Source organism: Galleria mellonella, unplaced genomic scaffold (genome assembly GCF_026898425.1).
Source record: "Galleria mellonella isolate WM207_F2 unplaced genomic scaffold, CSIRO_AGI_GalMel_v1 utg171, whole genome shotgun sequence".
Lineage (NCBI taxonomy): Eukaryota > Metazoa > Arthropoda > Insecta > Lepidoptera > Pyralidae > Galleria > Galleria mellonella.
Genome location: NW_026442014.1, coordinates 2378959 through 2398535, shown reverse-complemented (window position 1 = coordinate 2398535; position 19577 = coordinate 2378959). Strand labels below are relative to the sequence as shown.

The 19577-nt window shown below is 37.4% G+C and overlaps 1 protein-coding gene across 1 annotated transcript; it reads right to left on the bottom strand.

Annotated features, from left to right (window-relative positions):
* Positions 1-7: 7 nt before the first annotated feature.
* On the bottom strand, positions 8-19208 carry LOC113518066 (protein pigeon). The gene is made up of 14 exons (XM_052892898.1): positions 18993-19208; positions 18341-18763; positions 17849-17988; positions 15314-15445; positions 14328-14498; positions 13685-13865; positions 10199-10503; positions 8849-9025; positions 7236-7436; positions 5982-6179; positions 5489-5739; positions 3069-3283; positions 2151-2360; positions 8-1312 (listed from the first exon to the last, which is right to left on the bottom strand). The coding sequence occupies exons 1-14, from the start codon at positions 19051-19053 to the stop codon at positions 1164-1166; spliced, it is 2814 nt and encodes a 937-aa protein (XP_052748858.1). The 5' UTR covers positions 19054-19208; the 3' UTR covers positions 8-1163.
* Between the last annotated feature and the right edge of the window lie 369 nt (positions 19209-19577).

Below are 19577 nucleotides of genomic sequence, written 5' to 3'. Positions count from 1 at the left end.
CTATAATAAAATATTGCACAAGTATGGAATGTCATAGATAATTAAACAACAAAGCATCTTTGAGCTTTTCTTTGGTTTTCAAAATAACTAGTCTAACTTTACCATTATAAAAGGTGATATAGAAAGTGTCTAACGATGCGATATACAGGAGTTATTAAATAAATTTAAAGCAAACCACAATCTAGACATGATAATACTAGATTAATAATTCTACATAGTTTGTATTTTTTATTATATTTTTCTTTTAGTAATAATCATCAACTGCGTATTATTAGATTTTCGACTGTACAATACAAACAAATAAGCAGTGCTTATGACGTCGCAAATTAACAAAGAATTATATATATAGTCTGCTATTAAGACTCCCTATAGTAACATCAAACACAACTAAGAACTATCCTGTTATAACAAATTCAAAATTAATAAAAACAATTGAATCTCTGAAGAAACAGAAAAAAAATCAAAGATTAAGATATGGCAGTGAAATTATAGGACATGTAATGTTCAAATCACAAAAAATTACTTATAAATCTAGACAATTATCGTCACAAAGTTGACAAGGATTAACATATTACGGTAGTAACTCAAAACAATTAAACAAACGCTCCACGTGTGTCATATCCGGCATGACCCTTTTCATTACAGATAAAAATGACAATTTCATATAGAATTCAGAAATACCATAACAATATCTCCTTTAAAACCGCATACTTTGGAAACGTTACCACAAATTCGTTTACATTTATTCAATAATAATTTTTAAGATATGACGCAACGCGTGATTGTAAGCGAAACACATTCTCCCATTGCTTGTACAATATTTGTCGCTTGCATGCCCACTCATTTAGCTCTAATAGGACGTGTAAATTATATATTATTATTATTTAAGCCTTCTATGCATGTTTTTTTTTTATTTATTGGAGAAATAATTCATATTCAAAATTAAAGGAAAAATGGTTTAAAAAAATAAATTTGACAGCTATGTTTTTTTTTTCTGCAATAGACATTAAAAAGGTATCCAGACACGATCAACTTAAAGTGAACTTGTTCTTTTAAATAATTTTTGGGCATTCAATGTCATAATTTCCACCATTATGCAAAGAAGAGTTATTTCATAGGAGTGTATTTAATCGTATGGTTGGAGGTCAATAAACATAAGTACATTATGCGGTCGCGTCTTGCTGCACGGATGCTAATGTTGCTTCTATGATTAGGTTGAAGTCGAGTTCATTGAGACTCGCCTTCGCTGTCAACAGATCCAAAAATGTATCCAGTGGTGATAAACGCTCGCCGGACGGCAGCGCTGCTATACCTGCAACCAAAATAGTATAATGGGAAATTGTACATTGAAGGAAGAAATTGATCGAATTAAGAATCATACTTTCTCGTAAGTGATGTATAACAACTTGTTAATTTATTTCATTGTTTATATATATATATATATATATATATATATATATATATATATATATATATATATATATATATATATATATATATATATATATATATATATATAATATATAACTCAAAATATGAACCAATAATATTACCGCTCTATCCGTCTAAATAGCTTTCCAAATTCCACATCATTTGTATAATTCCTTTAAACATTAAAATGGTTATAAAAAGCTATCTGTATAATATAAAATGCCAACACTGACTTTATTGTTGATAACTTTAATATTGAATTGCATTATACATTATTTTGTTATATTTTAGCATTTTCGATTAAAGTTCTCAGTCGACTTTATGCCATCCGACATCTTGAACAATTACCGTCGCATTTCAACAAATTAACACAAAACAGTAGTAAGCAATAAAAAGCAAAAACCTTCCTCTTAAATCACTCTATTTATTGATGAAACCCGTATTAAAATCCGTTGCGTAATTTAAAAATCTAAGCGTAGGTACAGATGACGAAAGGGAAGAAACTTTGTTTTATACTACATATGTAGAGAATAAACGTCGCCTATAGACATAAACATGAGATTTTTTCTATTTTATCTATGGTACTCATCAATATTTACTTAATATTTTTAATAAATAATCATTTAACACTCAACAAACCATTCACGAACAATATAAACCGCCTACAATTTTTTATAATTTCGGTCCTTCGAGCCGGATAGTGTATGATTGCCACATACCAGCGTCGCGCACGGGGCGGTGCCTGGCAGCGGTGCCAGCCGTCCCCACTGCCTGTCCGCCGCTCAGCAAGCAGGCGGCGTGATCACGCGCGCGAAGCAGGAGAGCACGCTTATGCGGCCACGCTGCTAGCGCGCGGCGCCCGCGTCCTTCACCCACTAGTTGGATTAAACGGAGCTTATTGCTCACCGTTTTCTCACTGTCATCTTTACCTGGGGATAAAACAATCTAATAGGAGCGAGAGGATCTCTAGGTGTGTAATCTAGTAGCCCCATTTGCTAGCAATATAGAAAGAAAGAAAACATTTATTGACAACAACAAAAAGTTACATAAATTATGAATTAAAAAACAAAAAAACTTTACATTTATTATTGCCAACGTGGTCACTACTCAGCATGTGCTGCAGCAATTTAATTGCTACAGCGCTGATATACTGTGGTGCCCATACATGACATTATATGATAGGGTATAATCAATAGGTCAAACCAATTAATTTCTGGTGAGTCCCTATACAAAACGTTCAATATCTTCTCTAGTTAAATATATACGACTAGTAACCCAGCCCGGCTTCACATGGACAGATAGAATTTTCAACAATAATATATTAAGCTTATGTTTAGATCCTTTAAAGAGGAATAATTCTATCATACATATTTTTTGGGTAACTTGAATCGTTTACACAGCGCACGCAACGAAAGCCCTGAAATATGAATAATTTTTCCCGTTTTTGCAACATTTTTCACTGATGCTCTGCTCCTATTGGTAGCAGCGTGATGGTATATAGCCTAAAGCCTTCCTCGATATATGGGCTATCCAACAAAAAATGGATATTTCAATTCGAACAGGTAATTCCTGAGATTAGCGCGTTCATACAAACAAACTCTTCAGCTTTATAATATTAAGTATAGATTAATACATACAAGCAATAATGGCCTTGAGCACGTCGATCTGCAATTCGAACACGTTCCGGTGCACGTACTGTACGAACGCGTGGAACGGCAGCGTACGGTAGCCGAGGTACGTGAAGAACGAGCTGAACCCGGCCGGGAGAGGGAACGCGATCGAGTCCGTCGCCAGGTAGTACTGCTCCAGCAGTTTGAACAGGATGAACGCGTGCGTCGGCTCCATTTCATCGCTGTGAAAGTTTTTTTGCAACTTAGAATGGCAAACAGGCTGCCAGCTGCCAGCAACCAGAGAGATCTATGCCTATAGTATACATGGTATGGTACCCTAATTTCCTCATTTCTTGTAATTATTTGTACCTATAGTAAGTAATCTTTTGGAGGAAACAATAAAGAGTATCTATCTATCTACCCAAGCGGATCCCACTGGTATTTAAATGTATCTATTTATTATTGTTATTATTATTATATACTACCTGCATCCCGTAGATCCGTATATAAAGTATCCTATGTGCTAAGTTAGGATATAACCTACCCGTGTATCAAATTTCATTCAAATCTGTTCAGTAGTTTTTGCGTGAAGAAGTAACAAACATCCATTGATCCCCAAAAGAGGGGTTTGCCAGTAGTTGCCACGCTTAGCAGGCGGGTTGGCAACCGCAGTTAGACTTAGATAATGTATTAAGAGGGATGCTTCTTAAATTTTAGTTATTAAAACATCACCAAAGCCTAACTGCGGTTGTCAATCCCTCTGCCAAGCGTGGCAACTACTGGCAAAATCTATGGAGGAGGCCTATGTCCAATAATGGACAATTAACGGCTGATATAATAACAATATATGTAATAAAGTACTAATCTGTGGACATAACAGAGACATGATTTCCATAACCACGATATGAAATTACCTGTGAAATGTCAAACAAAAAATATTTTAAATAATATCTGAATTGTGATTTTTTTTTCATTTCTCTTAGTGCGCCTAAACGCATGCAATAAGATTCTAATTAATTCACTACATAAATTTCATGCCAGAAATATATTTGGATATTTAAAAAGGTAATATAAAATAAATATTTATTTTATTCTTCAGAAATTAATTTTTTTTTAATAATTATTTCAGAAATATTTAAAATAATTTATGTTTGAAAGTGACAATGTAACGTTAAAAAATATGGATTCTTAACCTATAAATCAATTACCAATGTTAACAAATAAACACGTGAGATTAACAAATATGATGAACGAACGAAACCGACAATGACAAAAAAGAAAACAAAATTAAACCAAAATAAAAACCCAACACAAAACCTGTAAAATAAAACCAAAAAACTGCATAGCAAATGATCGGCGGCGAAACGAAAAAAAAACAAGCGAAAACCAAAGACGACACAAAAACCAGCGCAAAGAAAACGAACATCGACACTCGTGTACTATTCGATTTTTGAAATAGACGATTCAAACAATATTTTTTTTTTGTAAATCTGTAATTATCGTCCATTTCTCACTATAGTACACGACCATAGATATAGAAAGGGACGGTATGTCAGTCCTAGAACGCACTCGTAATTATGATATGATCAATTTGTTTTTTTTTTTTTTGTGTGTAATACTCATAGGTGGTCGTTTTTACTGCGAACGGCATGCAAAATCGTGCCTTAAGATTTCGAAATTCAAAAATTATTTTTTCAAGCAAATTTGCACTTCGGAATAGTGTTTGAAATAAATAAGATTAATCTTTATTGTCATCATGTATATTGTAAAATTGATTTTTTATTCGTAGTAAGAAGGACCTTGAACGCATTGTAACACTCGCTTAGCTTACTGAGCAATCATGAGTTTTGGTCTTTTTTTTTATGCAACTTAGAATGGCAAACAAGCTGGCGGCCCACCTGATGGAAAGTGGTAACCGTCTCCTATAGACAGGAGCAGTACCATGGACATAACAGAGTATACTGTTTCGCCCATGATACCCCCCATGCGTTGCCATTCCTGAAGACTCAGGTGTTATTCCTCTGTACCCAATAAATTCACGCCATATCCCACCCTTCAAACCGAAACGCAGCCATGCAAACACAACTGTTTCACGGTTGAAACACGAATGGGACAGAGGTACCCAAGCAATCGACTTTTGTACAAAGTCTCCCTCTGGTCTGAAGAGAGGATAATAGTTCTAATTGACGTTGATTTAAATATGTACAAACTTAGCATACTAAGTCCTATAGTACTAAACGGGAAAGAATAGTTAAAAGAATTGGAGAACAAGTTGCGTTATATATATACGTACGACTACAAGTATAAGTACGACTTAGTGACACAGTTGTATGACCCAGTGACATAACCGTACAGCTGAGCGATACGGCGAGTGCGCTATCTGTGGCGTACCGTCGCTTCTACATCTATGCGCTAGACAACAAACAGCGTGCGGTGGTCGCGCGTACATGAATGTGAATCCCCTGTGCTGGTGGTGGTGCGGCGCGGCGGCGGCGGCGCGCGTGACGGCGCGGCACAATGCCCGCGACGCGTCCAGCTGCGCGGCCGCCCAGCGCGTGGCCAGCGCGTGCACGCCGCTCTCCAGTCCGCCCCCTGCCCCCGCCCCTGCACCCGCCCCCGCCCCCGGCCCCGACACACCCCCGCCCCGCGCCCTGTCGCCGCTCGACCGCATCAGGTGTACGCTCACTTCCCGCAGGTTCTGTTCGACGCGTAATATTGTTTAAAACCTTTAAAGTGTACAAGTGCCATTTCTCAGTGTTGCTAGTGATAACTATAATATTTTAAGTTTCCTATACCAGTACACACTGATGATCGCGTATGTTGACGCACAATCCATGATATAAATCCACTCACACAAGTATAAAAAAGTTGAATTATTTATAGCGAAAAATGTATAGAAAATTATATAGTTGAATATTATTAACGTAATTGTAAACTGACCGCAGCAATAACGTGCTCCTGCTTGCTGGCAGTGCACACGTCGACCTCGAAGAACGGCAGCAGGTCGTGGTGCGTGGCACGACGTTGCGATGGCGCAGAACCCGCTCCCCCACCGCCTATACCACCCGCGCCCCCAATTCCCCCGACGCACCCTCCCATGGGCGAAAGCGGTGTGCTGCATCGTGACAACGCTTCCGGCTGCAAAAATAAACAAATAACTTAAATATTGGCCTAATAATTAATCAATGGGGGATAGTGGATTGTTAAAAGTGAGGATTAGTAGCCCCATTGTTAGCAATATACCCTGTCAGGTCGACCTCCTCGCGGTTCCCCCTGGGAACTATCGTGTTCTATTCCAAGTGCATTCATCACGATAGGCTAACTGAGCTGTCTTTTAATTGTCACCTATGATGCCTCACTGGTGTCCCGTCAGCATATACCGTTAGCGCAGGCTGGGTTACCATTCCATTATCATCCCTTTAAAAAAAATCATTAATCAATAGTCATTGTTGAATATATTGGTAATAAATAATAAATATTTCTTACTACCATTATTGTATTCCTAAGTGTGAGAGATAATGCAGTACTAGAAGGCAAAAGCCCCACGTGACATAGTGTACCGCACTAAGAACAAGGTATTACATAGAAGGAGTGATAAAATTGTCAATTCATAGCAGGCTAGTGTATACAGAAAATGTTATACGGCCGTATAACCCTACCAAATTCAGATACAAACTGCTTTAATAGTTTCTACATAAACTGTGTTGAATATATAATCTAGTAATGTAAAATTTGTCATTATGATGTATCTTTCGTTCTCTTTCTACTAATTATATTTGCATGAGAAGAAAGGAGGTAACCGTATGATTTACAGTTTTTATTTCATCATTCCTTCCATGGAATTCCTTGTTGTCAGGTACGGTGCGCAGGGGGCGAGGAGGCTGCAGTGCCCGCGTTATCAGTATACACTGGCGGGGCACCAGTGAGAAGTGATAGGTGAGGAAGAAAGGGCAGGTCAGTTGGCCCATGGTGACGAATTCAACGATAAATTAGTTATGATAGTTTGGAGGTGCAACCGCGTGGTAGGGTGCGCCATGTGGCGTGTGGCGTGTGACAGCGGCGGGGCGGCAGCGGGTGCAGGCGCACCTTAGTTATGATAGTTTGGAGGTGCAACCGCGTGGTAGGGTGCGCCATGTGGCGTGTGGCGTGTGGTGTAGTGTGGCGTGTGGCGTGTGGTGTAGTGTGCAGGCGCACCTGGTAGCAGGGCAGGCTGAGGCGCAGCTTGTCGAGCACGGCGCGCGGGCGCAGGCGCGGCGCGGGCGCGGCGCTGAGCGCGGCCCAGACGCGCGTCCACACGTCCTCCGCGAACTGGCACACGCGCTGCCGCGGCGCCAGCACCGCCGCGCTGCTGCCCCACAGCTGCTCCTGGCTCGCCGACACGCTCGTCGCGCCCACCTGTGCGCCGCCCACACACTTTGTAGTCGTTTGGTGGAAATAAATAACAACCAATCTTCATTTTTTTTTTTATACTACTTAGAATGGCAAACAAGCTGACGGCCCACCTGATGGAAAGTGGTAACCGTCGCCTATAGACATGAGCGGTACCATGGACATAACAGAGTATACTGTTTCACCCATGATACCCTCCATGCGTTGCCATTCCTGAGGACTCAGGTGTTATTCCTCTGTACCCTGTAAATTCACGCCATATCCCACCCTTCAAACCGAAACACAGTCATGCAAACACAGCTGCTTCACGGTTGAAACACGAATGGGACAGAGGTACCCAAGCAATCGACTTTTGTACAAAGTCTCCCTCTGGTATTATTATTTACATATAATGAGAGAATGACACCAGAAATGAATGTGAGAAGTAAACGTCGCTGTCATGTCTGTACGTCCAGTCCGAAAGACAGAAAGAGGTGAAATATCAATGTACAAATAAATTAAACTACTTGATGGAAAAGAAAGTAATGATGTTGACAAGTGGCTATGAGATGAATATTTACAATATTTATTTACAGACGCCACAAGTTATTGGCCTTTTATTCAGTTTAGAGTACTGGAGACAAGAGGTAAATTTGCGGTTTCGTAGAACATTAATATACGTTCTATATAAACAACTCATTAAATCTAATTTCAATAAAAAAAATTATTTATTGGAAAAAGTTACTTATAGGAAAAAAAGGAGTATAAAAATACTTACAGTCTGAAAAATATTTTCACTTATATCTTTTACTAATTAAGCTGATTAGAATAAATAAAATATAAAGAATGTTGCTTATAAAGAGTTTGCTTATATAGAGCATTCACTATACTAACTTAATACTAAATGCAAGGGGGAAAGGGATTGTTAGTAATGAAGACTGAGAATCCCATTGCTAGCAATATACCCAACCGTCGTCGACCTCTTCACGGTTCTCCCTGGAAACTATCATGGTTAATTCCTGATGAATTCATCATGATGGGCTAACTGGCCTGTTTTCATTCTCATCTATCACCCTTCACTGGTGCTCCGCCAGCATATCCCGTTAGCGCAGGCGGGGTTACCGTACCATTTTCACAAAAAAAAAAACTAAATGCAATGAATTAAATTCCCCATTTATTGGCCGCTATAAACCGTAAGGATTGACTACATCAGTCACACCAGCACCAAACTGATTACGAGTCAAAATATGTAACTATTTTAACCAATAACAAGTCGAAATTAAATGGGGGGTCGCAAAACCTCACCCTAATCATTAAATCCAAAACATTCATTAGAAGAATGGTGTATTGCTTTATATTATTATTTTCTTGTTCTTCTCCAGCAGACAAAATGGAGGGAAGAAAATAAAAAAATCTTAAGTTCGAGTATTCCTAGGTACCTTGACATCGGCGAACTTGAGATGCAACGTGAACGGCAGCATCCTCATGAGACTCAGGGCAGATGTGGGCAATGAACGTCTTGTTACGGCGTACGTGGTGCCAATTAGGAATTCCTGCATCACGTGCTGCAGCGCGCCCAAACCCTCACGCTGATTCACGCACATCCACGATATAAGCTGCAAGAGATCATTCGTAAGTATTACCGCGACCTATATTTTTTTTGTATGGACGACTTCAAGAGCCTTTATACCGTAACTTACTGAAGTGTAAAAATGCTTTTTTTTTATACCACTGAGGTGGCAAACAAGCATACGGCCACCTGATGGTAAGCGGTTACCGTAGCTTATGAACGCTTGCAATACCAGAGGTATTACGCGTGCGTTGCCGACCCTGAAGAAACCTCTTTAGCCCCCTTTTGAAGAACCCCATGCTGTAGTCTCTTGGATAAACCTGGGCAGGGAGCTCATTCCATAACCTGAATGTTCGTAGGAGAAAACATCTCTGAAACCGCGTTGTACGCGACCATTTAGGCTGTAAGGTATGAGGGTGAACTCCCTGTCGATGGTGAGCCGTACGATGATAGAAAGTGGCCGCAGGCATCATATTGAGTAATTCCTCTGAGCACAATCCGTTGTATAAGCGGTAGAACACGCAGAGTGAGGCAAACTCTCTCCTAAAACTTAAACGTTTGAATAATTTGTCAATTTCCAAAATCAATGAAATCATCATCATCATACCAACCCTTTACATTTACATACAACCCTTTACATACAACTTTTGCCAGTAGTTGCCACGCTTGGCAGGCGGATTGGCAACCGCATTAAGGTTTTGGAATTTTTTTAAGAGGAACACTGCTGCCCATCCCGCGTCCTCCCTTATTCGCCTCTTACGACACCCACGGGAAAGGAAGGGGTGGCCTATTTTATGCTGGGACCACACGGGAACCACATGGTGGATTATAAGATGGTGAAATTCAAGAGCTAATATTAAACGAAACATATACATAGACACATTTGTATATTTACCAAAGGGAGACTTTGTACAAAAGTTGTTTGCTTGGGTACCTCTGTCCTATTCGTGTTTCAACCATAAAGCAGTTGTGTTTGCATGGCTGTGTTTCGTGGGATATGGCGTGAATTTACAGAGTACAGAGGAATAACACCCGAGTCCTCAGGAATGGCAACGCATGGGGGGTATCATGGGCGAGACAGTATACTCTGTTATGTCCATGGCACTGCTCATGTCTATAGGTGACGGTTACCATTTTCCATTAGGTGGGCCGTCAGCTTGTTTGCCATTCTAAGTTGTATAAAGAAAAATGGCTTACAGTTTAGAAAATATACACATACCTCCTCAGCCAGCTCCATATTGCCCTCGTGCTGTATCAAGTAATGCATAATTGCCAGTTTGTTCTCCACAGCTGTGTTACTCTTGAACGTTGCTGTAATATCTTTCTCTTGGACCGTCATCACCACTACATCTAAGGTGTTGAGGTCGACCATGGCGTGGGGTCCCCAGCCCAGCAGCGGGGCGAGGCTGGGCCCACTGTCACAGTCCTCCATCGGTATGACGATGTGGCAGCACGGCTCGTGGTGCAAGCTGATGTCGATGAGGTGCGTGAATAACATTGGGATGTTGACTAGGAGGTGGTTTTCTGTTGACAAATTCAAGAAATATACAATTAGAAGCATGGTATAAATCAAGAAGCATGACACAAGCGCGCGCGCGCACACACACACACACGCACACGCACGCACACACACACAACTTCCAGATTAAATTATAATTAATTAATTATCTCTTCCTATAAATTATATTTATTACATTGAATTCACTTATTATATTATAAGTACTTAGTAAGTAACCCTGCGGAGTGAGGCCCTGGTGACCTGTAATACAGGTATTCTTATACCTATCTCAGGCACCAGTCTCTCACAATTATATTTATAATTTGATTACTTTAATATAAGCATGTCTCAAAAAAAAATTGGCATTAGAACGTCATGCTATATTATGTGTGTCGTATCAATGTGGAAAATTTTAATAAAAATCGCACAAACATATGAAAGAAGCTTCGAGATATAAATGCTATTGTATTGTATAGCACGGTAGAAATGACTTACGTTAGACAGACGCTCAATACATGTTTAAACAGTTCACTGCAAAAGCGTGTCTAACGTCTTTTCATATATAAATAAAAAAAAGCCTAAAAAGTCTAAAGTTAAAATAAAAGGTGTTTGAAGTAACAAATATTCTTATGATAATGTAACTAAACAATATTTAATCACTTTGACAAAGTTTTGTAAAACGCTATCCGTTTTATTCATAAAAAAATATCGTCCCAATAAAAGTCCTCTATAACAAAGAAGTAATTAGGATTTTTTTTTATTCATAAATGTATTAAGTCTGCATTAACTGTAGTAATTGAGGACTTATTTATTTATTTATTTATTTATTTATTAGTACAAATATGTGTACATGGAGGACTTAATGCTAAAAGCATTCTCTCCCAGTCAACCATAGGGAAGTGTCAGAATACTCGAATGCGGTACTACTAATTATTGATATACATACATACTAAAATTACATATATAAACGAATAAATATATATATGAATAACAAATATACTTACATATATATGACATATACTATATTATACACGAATTTGAGAATAATATACTTACTTACTGCTCGGATAAAGATAAAAAGTGAGCGTGAACGCTTTTTTTGAAAGACGGTTTAGTCGGTAGTCTCTTATTGAGCATTTCTGAATAATATATTATTTTAAACGCTCAATATGGTTATTTGTCATTTTACATAAAAGTTCTTTAAAGCTGTAGTAAGAATTTTTATGAATAAGACTGTATTAAGACAAACATTGTTTTAAATACTTCTTGTAGTAGGACCGTGGCTGTAAAAATATTGCAATTGACGGTTATGACGGAAATTTTTGAAGTCGAAATAAAGAATCATAATCGAATAGTTATTCGCAATTAAATATTTTGTTGAATATGTAAGTTACGTCTTAGAAAATTTTAATTTTTAATTTTAGTGATTCACATATTGTGTTTTTTTTAATGGGTGATAATGGTACGGTAACCTCGCTGCGCTATCGGTATACAATAGCGAGGCACCAATGATAGATGACAGATGAGGATAAAAGCAGGTCAGTTAGGCCATCCTGACGAATTCGAGTAGAATTAACCACGATGGTTTCCAGGGGGAACCACGTGGAGGTCAACCTGACAGGGTAAATTGCTAATAATGGGGCTATTTGACCCCATCACTAACAGTTCCCTTCCTCCATCACATATTGTGTTATAGCTTTATAGAGTGTTGTAGCATATTGCTATGACACAAAATAGGTAGTGTAGGGGGAAAAGGGATTGTTAGTAATGGAGACTGAGAATCCCATTGCTAGCAATATACCCAACCAGGTTGACCTCCTCGCGGTTCCCTCTGAAAACTATCATGGTTAATTCCTGATGAATTCATCATGATGGGCTAACTGATCTGTTTTCATTTTCATCTATCACCCTCCACTGGTGCTTCGCCAGCGTACCCCGTTAGCGCAGGCGGGGTTACCATACCATTTTCATCCATAAAAAAAAATAGGTAGTGTATAGTGACTCGACAGACTATATATTTATATTCTTATTATATGCAGGAATCTTACACCTATTTGCGTTATACATATACATTTTTTTATGCAACTTCAAATGGCAAACAAGCTGACGGCCCACCTGATGGAAAGTGGTAACCGTCACCTATAGACATGAGCAGTAACATGGACATAACAGAATAAACTGTTTCGCCCATGATACCCCCCATGCGTCGCCATTCCTGAGGACTCAGGTGTTATTCCTCTGTACCCTGTAAATTCACTGCCATATGCCACCCTTCAAACCGAAACATAGTCATGTAAATACAACTGCTTCACAGTAAAAACAAGAATAGGACAGAGGTACCACCCAAGCAAACAACTTTTGTAAAGTCTCCCTCTAGTATTAGATAAATTGTTCGCGACATTGTAATTATTTGTATAGTTATAGCGATATTTTATAGTTAATTGTTAGCATAAGTCCTTAGTTTAATCATTTTTAAATTGTTAATTTTACATAGATTTTAAGATGTATCTATAGCTCGTAAGTTGAATAAAACATTTTTATTGTGTCTTGTTATTATTACCCACAAATAGGAATAAGAAAAGAAATTGTAAAAGTAATAGAAATAAGAATAATTGTACAAATAAATAGACGCCGAAACGGTGCCACTCTGAAGAGTAACGCGTCCCTTTCACACTCGCCCCGTCCCGCTCGCACAGACTCGCTAACGCGAGTTAGTACATGTTGTCGTGCGACCGGGCGGGTATAAAGATAGGCCGCCTACCGTCAAGCGGCATGCTCTGCCACGCACTGACGCAGTACACTCCCAACCGATAAGAAATAGGACAAGAAAACTCTTCAGAACGGAACCGGGGGCTTCAAAAAGGAATTATTGTGTTTCTCTCCAGCCTGAACCAACGCCCCTACAGTCCACGCTCATCGTACGGTGGAAGAACATCGTTCATAAATTATAAAAAGTTTACACCTCGATTGCTATTTTAGGTGATAAGAAAAATTTTTTTTTATACCACTGAGTTGGCAAACTAGCATACGGCCCACCTGATGATAAGTGGTTACCGCAGCCTATGAACACCTGCAATACCAAAGGTATTACGCGTGCGTTGCCGACCCTGAAGAAACCTCTTTACCCCCCTTTTGAAGAACCCCATGCTGCAGTCTCTTGGGAAAACCTCGGCATGGAGCTCATTCTACAACCTGAGTGAAACATACCTGCATACAAAGTATATGAAGGCCTCAGCGACTTGGCTCGCGTCCACGGCAGGTCAGGCACCACGCAATGCACCACGGTACCATGTTGCAGCAACGTTATGGAGTAGGCGAAGTTCACGCCCGAGTCCTTTAGGTCCGCGCTGTCTTCCAGCACTAGTGATGTGGTTGAGTCATCTAGAGGCTGAACGAGAAGACCTTATGTTAACAACTTGTTAATGTCCCATTGCTGGGATCATATCCCTCGCCATAAAGGGAGAGCTATCGTCATCGTTATTACAACACATTCATGATGCAAAATTATTATTAATAGGGTCTTTACATAGAAAAAAAAAAAAAAAAAAAAAATATATATATATATATATATATATATATATATATATATATATATAAATAAATGTGTGCTTTCATGAGGGTAACAGTATGTACTACGAGAGCGTATACATTTATATGTTTACGCGACAACGCCAATTATAATATCAGTTAAGATTTTTTTTATTGCTGTTAATCGCAGACTGCCTTGACAACTTTACCCAGCGCGTGTACAGGGGTGAGTGCGGATGACACTCCAAGCCCGCGAGAGGGGAGCGACCGAGTGTCGACTCTTACCGATGGACTGCACAGTAAGGATTCATGGTAGCATTACCTTATACAGATAGTGATGGCATATGCATAGCACGCCGCGCTGGTCGCACACGATCTGCAGGTCGAGGCTGCAATCGTGCACGCGCAGTGGCACCGGGTCGTCCTCGTACGCACCGCACGCGGCGCCCTCGGAAGAACTCGACACGTGCGGCAGGCTCAGCGGAATGTTCAGCTGACAAACGGTCACATTTTACACCACTGAGATATCGGGGGGAGAAGGGATTGTTAGTAATGGGGATTAGTAGCACCATTGCTAGCATTATACACTGTCAGGTCGACCTCCTCGTGATTCCCCCCATAAACCATCGTGATGAGCTAACTGACTTGCTTCATCTTCACCTATCATCTTTCCCTGGTGCGCCACCAGTGTATACCGTTAGCGCAGGCGGGATTACCATTCAATTATCACCCATTAAAAAAAAAACCACTGAGATATCAAACAGTTATACAGTACGGTGTCTTAAATAAAATTTATATATATAAAATAAAATTTATTCTATGTTCATCACGATCGTCTAAGCCATTATCTGTCCATTGCTGAACATAGGTATTTAAATTGTTGTTCATTTATTCAATGTAAATCGAAATTATTGCAAGAGAAATCTATTTAAAAACGAGCAATTATATGTAAAATAAGTAAATATAATGTAATAACTAAACTGACATTCATTATCATCATTTCAGTCATTATTGACATTGATGCATGTAAATTAGCTACCTATCAATAAAATTTTGCTATACTCAAATAGTGACCCTATTTGAGTATATATATATATACTTACTCTACATAATTTACTAAACCCATTGTAACAACTCTATTATGTATATGAATGCAATATAATACATAAATGAGTGTTTATTTTACACAAACCATTAGAAATCTGTCAATTAAATTAAATACAAATAAGAACCCCTATCCGATTCCGGTTTATTTACATTTTATTTATATTTTTGAAAAACTTTAATAATTTTCCATAGTCAACTTACCACAGTCTCGTGAGGTAAATCAGCGTGGAACTGGAGAGCTGAAAGTGTCGGTGTCGCTTCGGAAGGCGATTTAATCTCTTCCCCTTCGGCGAAGCTTTGTGTCGGCGGCCGATAGTGTATGTAGTAGAGCACCTGGATACACAAATAATATTTAGTTAAAATATTACATCTGTCTCACACATTTCTACCACGCTGTTAGAAACTAATAATCATTTCTGTTTCATTATCTGGCAATAAATGCAAATATTGGCTCGTACCAATGTAGTTTTGTATGTGGCAACACAACAATAACAACGGACCTAAGAATAAAGAATTACATTGTATTTTTTTGTAATTTTCAAATACAGAGACAAAAAAAAATTAAAAATTTTAAACTGTTATTCGAAGGGGTAATGCGTGTAGGTTGGTATGGCTTAAATCCACGATGACGCAGTTCCTGTAAACCAGGTGGGGGTAATAGTGGGCGTGAACATGCTAAACTGCCACTAGCCTCATTAATATTTTGATTGCCGTGATAGACGGTCAGTTTTTACAGTAAGTACCTACTAAATTTTATTTTAAATAAAGGTACAGGGCGGGCGTGCGGGCGTGCGTGCGTGCGTGCGTTTGTGTGTGTGTGTGTATATGTGTGTGTGTATGTGTGTGCACATCAGCTATATGAAAATTGTTACTTTAATGGACAATGGAAAAGTCTGAAATGAATGTAATTAATGATATTAATCATAGTAATAATTATGATAATTATTAAATTACAAATCTTTGCACGATAAGATTAATTAACTACATTTTTTAAATGCAGTTTAGGAATAGTTGCTAATGATAATTTACTACATACTAGTTACATTTTCTTCAATTAGTTATTATGTAATTCAAAAAGAATTTTTCTCAAAAACAGAACTAGATAAATAAAACAAAAACCACTCACATGTGACGATAATTCCAAAAAATCTTTGTATTACGATAAAAAAGGGCTAACTGACCTGACTTCATCCTCACCTATCACCACTCACTGATGCCCTGCCAACGTATACCAATGGTACAAGTGAGTTAAGTTACCATTCCATTACCATTCACTAAAAACCAATAAATCTTATTAATAATTCTTATAAATATTATAATTTATCCATGCTAATGTTTTGGCCGCTCCGTGTGCCACCACATATCAAAGGAATACGCCATCCTGTCATGTGACGTAGGGAAGAATTCAAGCATACTAACCGACTCATTAGCGGGGGAAAAGAGATTGTTAGCAATGGAGTTTGACAGCCCCATTTCTAGCAATATGCCTTATTAGGTCGACTTCCACATGGTTCTCCCTGGAACCCATCGTGAACAATTCTTGTTGAATTCGTCACGATGGGCTAACTGACCTACTACATCCTCACCTATTATCCTTCACTGGTGCCACGCCTGTGTATACCGATAGCGCGGGTGGGGTTACCATTCCATTATCATCCATTAAAAAAAAACCGACTCATTACCTAAAGTCAAAGTTCGTTGTTCTCATATTATTTAAGCTTCAATTAAAATTTCAGCTTAGTATGTATTTGTTTTATTTATAGATAAAACGCTGATATTGAAAAACGATATATAAAGCATTAAAAAGGATCGCAACAGCTTTAACAGACTATCTTAAGTGAAGCTGCATGCAGCAATTGTTTGTTCATATTTGAAAAATAATATTCGCGTTGTACGTATTCCTACCACGGTAACGATACAATGCAATGACCTCTTAGTGCTTTATTTTCACTAAGACGATCATATTAACAGTATTAAAAAGTACAACATGGAAAAGAAACAAATGGTAATACCTATGCTTTTTATTAAATGTATCTCACATGCCCATTTAATTTACACCTCACAAAAGCTATCACAAAAAGAACAACTGTATTTTGCAACTGAAGTATTTTTTGCTTTAACTATTAAACATAGTAGAGTGGCTCGAACCACATTCTTATTTTCTGAGGCTATATGGATAATTATTCAAGATTTCATTAATAAGACGTACCAAATCTAGGATTCATCATTTTCATATATTTTTAAAGTAGAAAATCAATAGTAAAATTTTTTAAAATTTATTTAAAAGCAGTTCTAAGACATTTTTTGGAAACAATGTTATTTTTTAAATTATTTTATAAATGTACTAAGGTAGCTTTTTATTACAAAGGAACTTGACTGATACTGTAGCTTAGCTATAAAAGATATCTAACCTATCTACCACAGAAGAGAACTTTTGTATGGTACAAACTCACTGAACTAAATGTTACAAAAAAATTAAGCTTTGCTGATATATTTGACAATTAGTGAGCTACTGTACCATAGACTATTTTGAGTTGCTCTCAACACCTGGCTCTCAAAAATAACCATAAAAAATTAATGTTTCACACTTTATACACATAAACATTGGCATGCATGTGTACAGACATTATCTATTTAAATAATAGTGATTGGCCACTTATAAAGCAATTTTTTTATGAATTGTTCAAAATGTTACTATACTGTTCTTCAAATATAATAACTGCTCATTTCTCTCACCTGATTAGCACAATCCCACTGCGCCCATGAGAACACCTTCACAATAGTCTCTGGTTCTGGATAGATACCATCAAAACCCCATTTCTCTGTTCCATCATCACACTCATTCAAAAATAATGGTGTGCGGTAGATTTTAATACCTAGAATAAGTACAACATAGATGAATAGCAGGTATAATGTTACAAGTATAAATTTAGTTTCATTCTGATAATTTGGTGCCAGAATATAAAATAATTTAAAATTTTGTTCCATAAATAATTCAAAATTATGTTCCAAATCAAAAACAAAAACTGATGTCAATCTTGATAAATATAACTAGTTTTTTTTTTTTTTTTTTATTTACCACTGATCATTTTTTAAATAAAAAAGGATTTTCCTTTTTTTAAGTAAGTTAAAAATATACTTATAATAAGTTAGTGTCATCTAGAATTAAACATATCTTATTCTTGTGACTCAGAAGAGTGAATCGCTAAAAGAAAAACATAAACTTACATTCTAAATGTTTGAAAAGAAGAAACCGATCATTCCTTATTCCTGGGCTGTATTTATTACTCTTGCCATACACATACTGGACCATTATCTGTTTCATAGAGCCTTTTTCCACCTCCACTGGACTGTTTTCTTTACCAGGAAGTAGACATATTAAATAAGGGCAATACTGAGGCTGTTCTATTTCACTGTCTTCAATAGGTAGCTGTTTTACAACATACACCAGCAGACTGTGAGTAGCATTCACTGATGCTTGTATTATGTTTAGTTTTTGTTGGAAGGTGTAGAGAGTAGTGAGAGTTTTAGTTTTGTTGAAATAAACACCAATGTTGAGCACTTCGTTGCAATCATTATTCGAGACCCAGGATAAAACTTGTGACCCATCCTGTTCTTGCCCCAATAGGCGCCACTCACGAGCCGTTACTTCTGCAAAAAAAAACAATTATTTATAATTTGTATTAGGTAAAAAAATTTATTTAGAATGTTCTTAATACATATATATAAAAAAGAAAATAAAACAAATATATAAATATCTTTTGCCTAACTTTGAACCTGCCTTTAACAAATGAAATTTGGATGAATATTGATAAAGATTGTAAAATATACTTTATATTATACGAACTGAGTAGAATTGGTCATTAAACAAAATACAAACCTTCATCTGATTGCGTCTGGAGTACACCACATAATTTCACTGCGATGTTTTGCACAGCCATTGTAAATAATGTTTTCCTTAACTACACCTGTTATTCACATAACTCTAAAATATGGCACTATAGGCCACGTTATCAATATAGAAGCGTTCTTTATTGACTTTTCTCGCTCAATTTTCTATCAGCTGGCGCCCAGCTGTAGTGTGACGCGAAGTTGTTGTTCCAAATTTCAGGAATACCAATCGTAAAAATAAAAAAAATAATGCCAAGCCATCAAACTTTGGCGCTAGAGATTCAAATTGACCAATTAAAGCTAAGCATCAACCACTGCCAGCACACTGAAAATAATTTTGTAACAATTTCGTTTTACGTAATATTATACTAAATAGTTTACTATTAATTCAAAAATGTCTAATAATCATACTTGTACTACAAAATACACATTTTTTAGATTAGTTTTTCCAAAATTTTGTTTTTTTTTGTAATATTATATTAATATTTTATTACAAACTATTATTTATAATATACATTTTGCATTTCCATGCTGTTACAAATTATATATTTCAATTTGTTGCAATTGTATATTT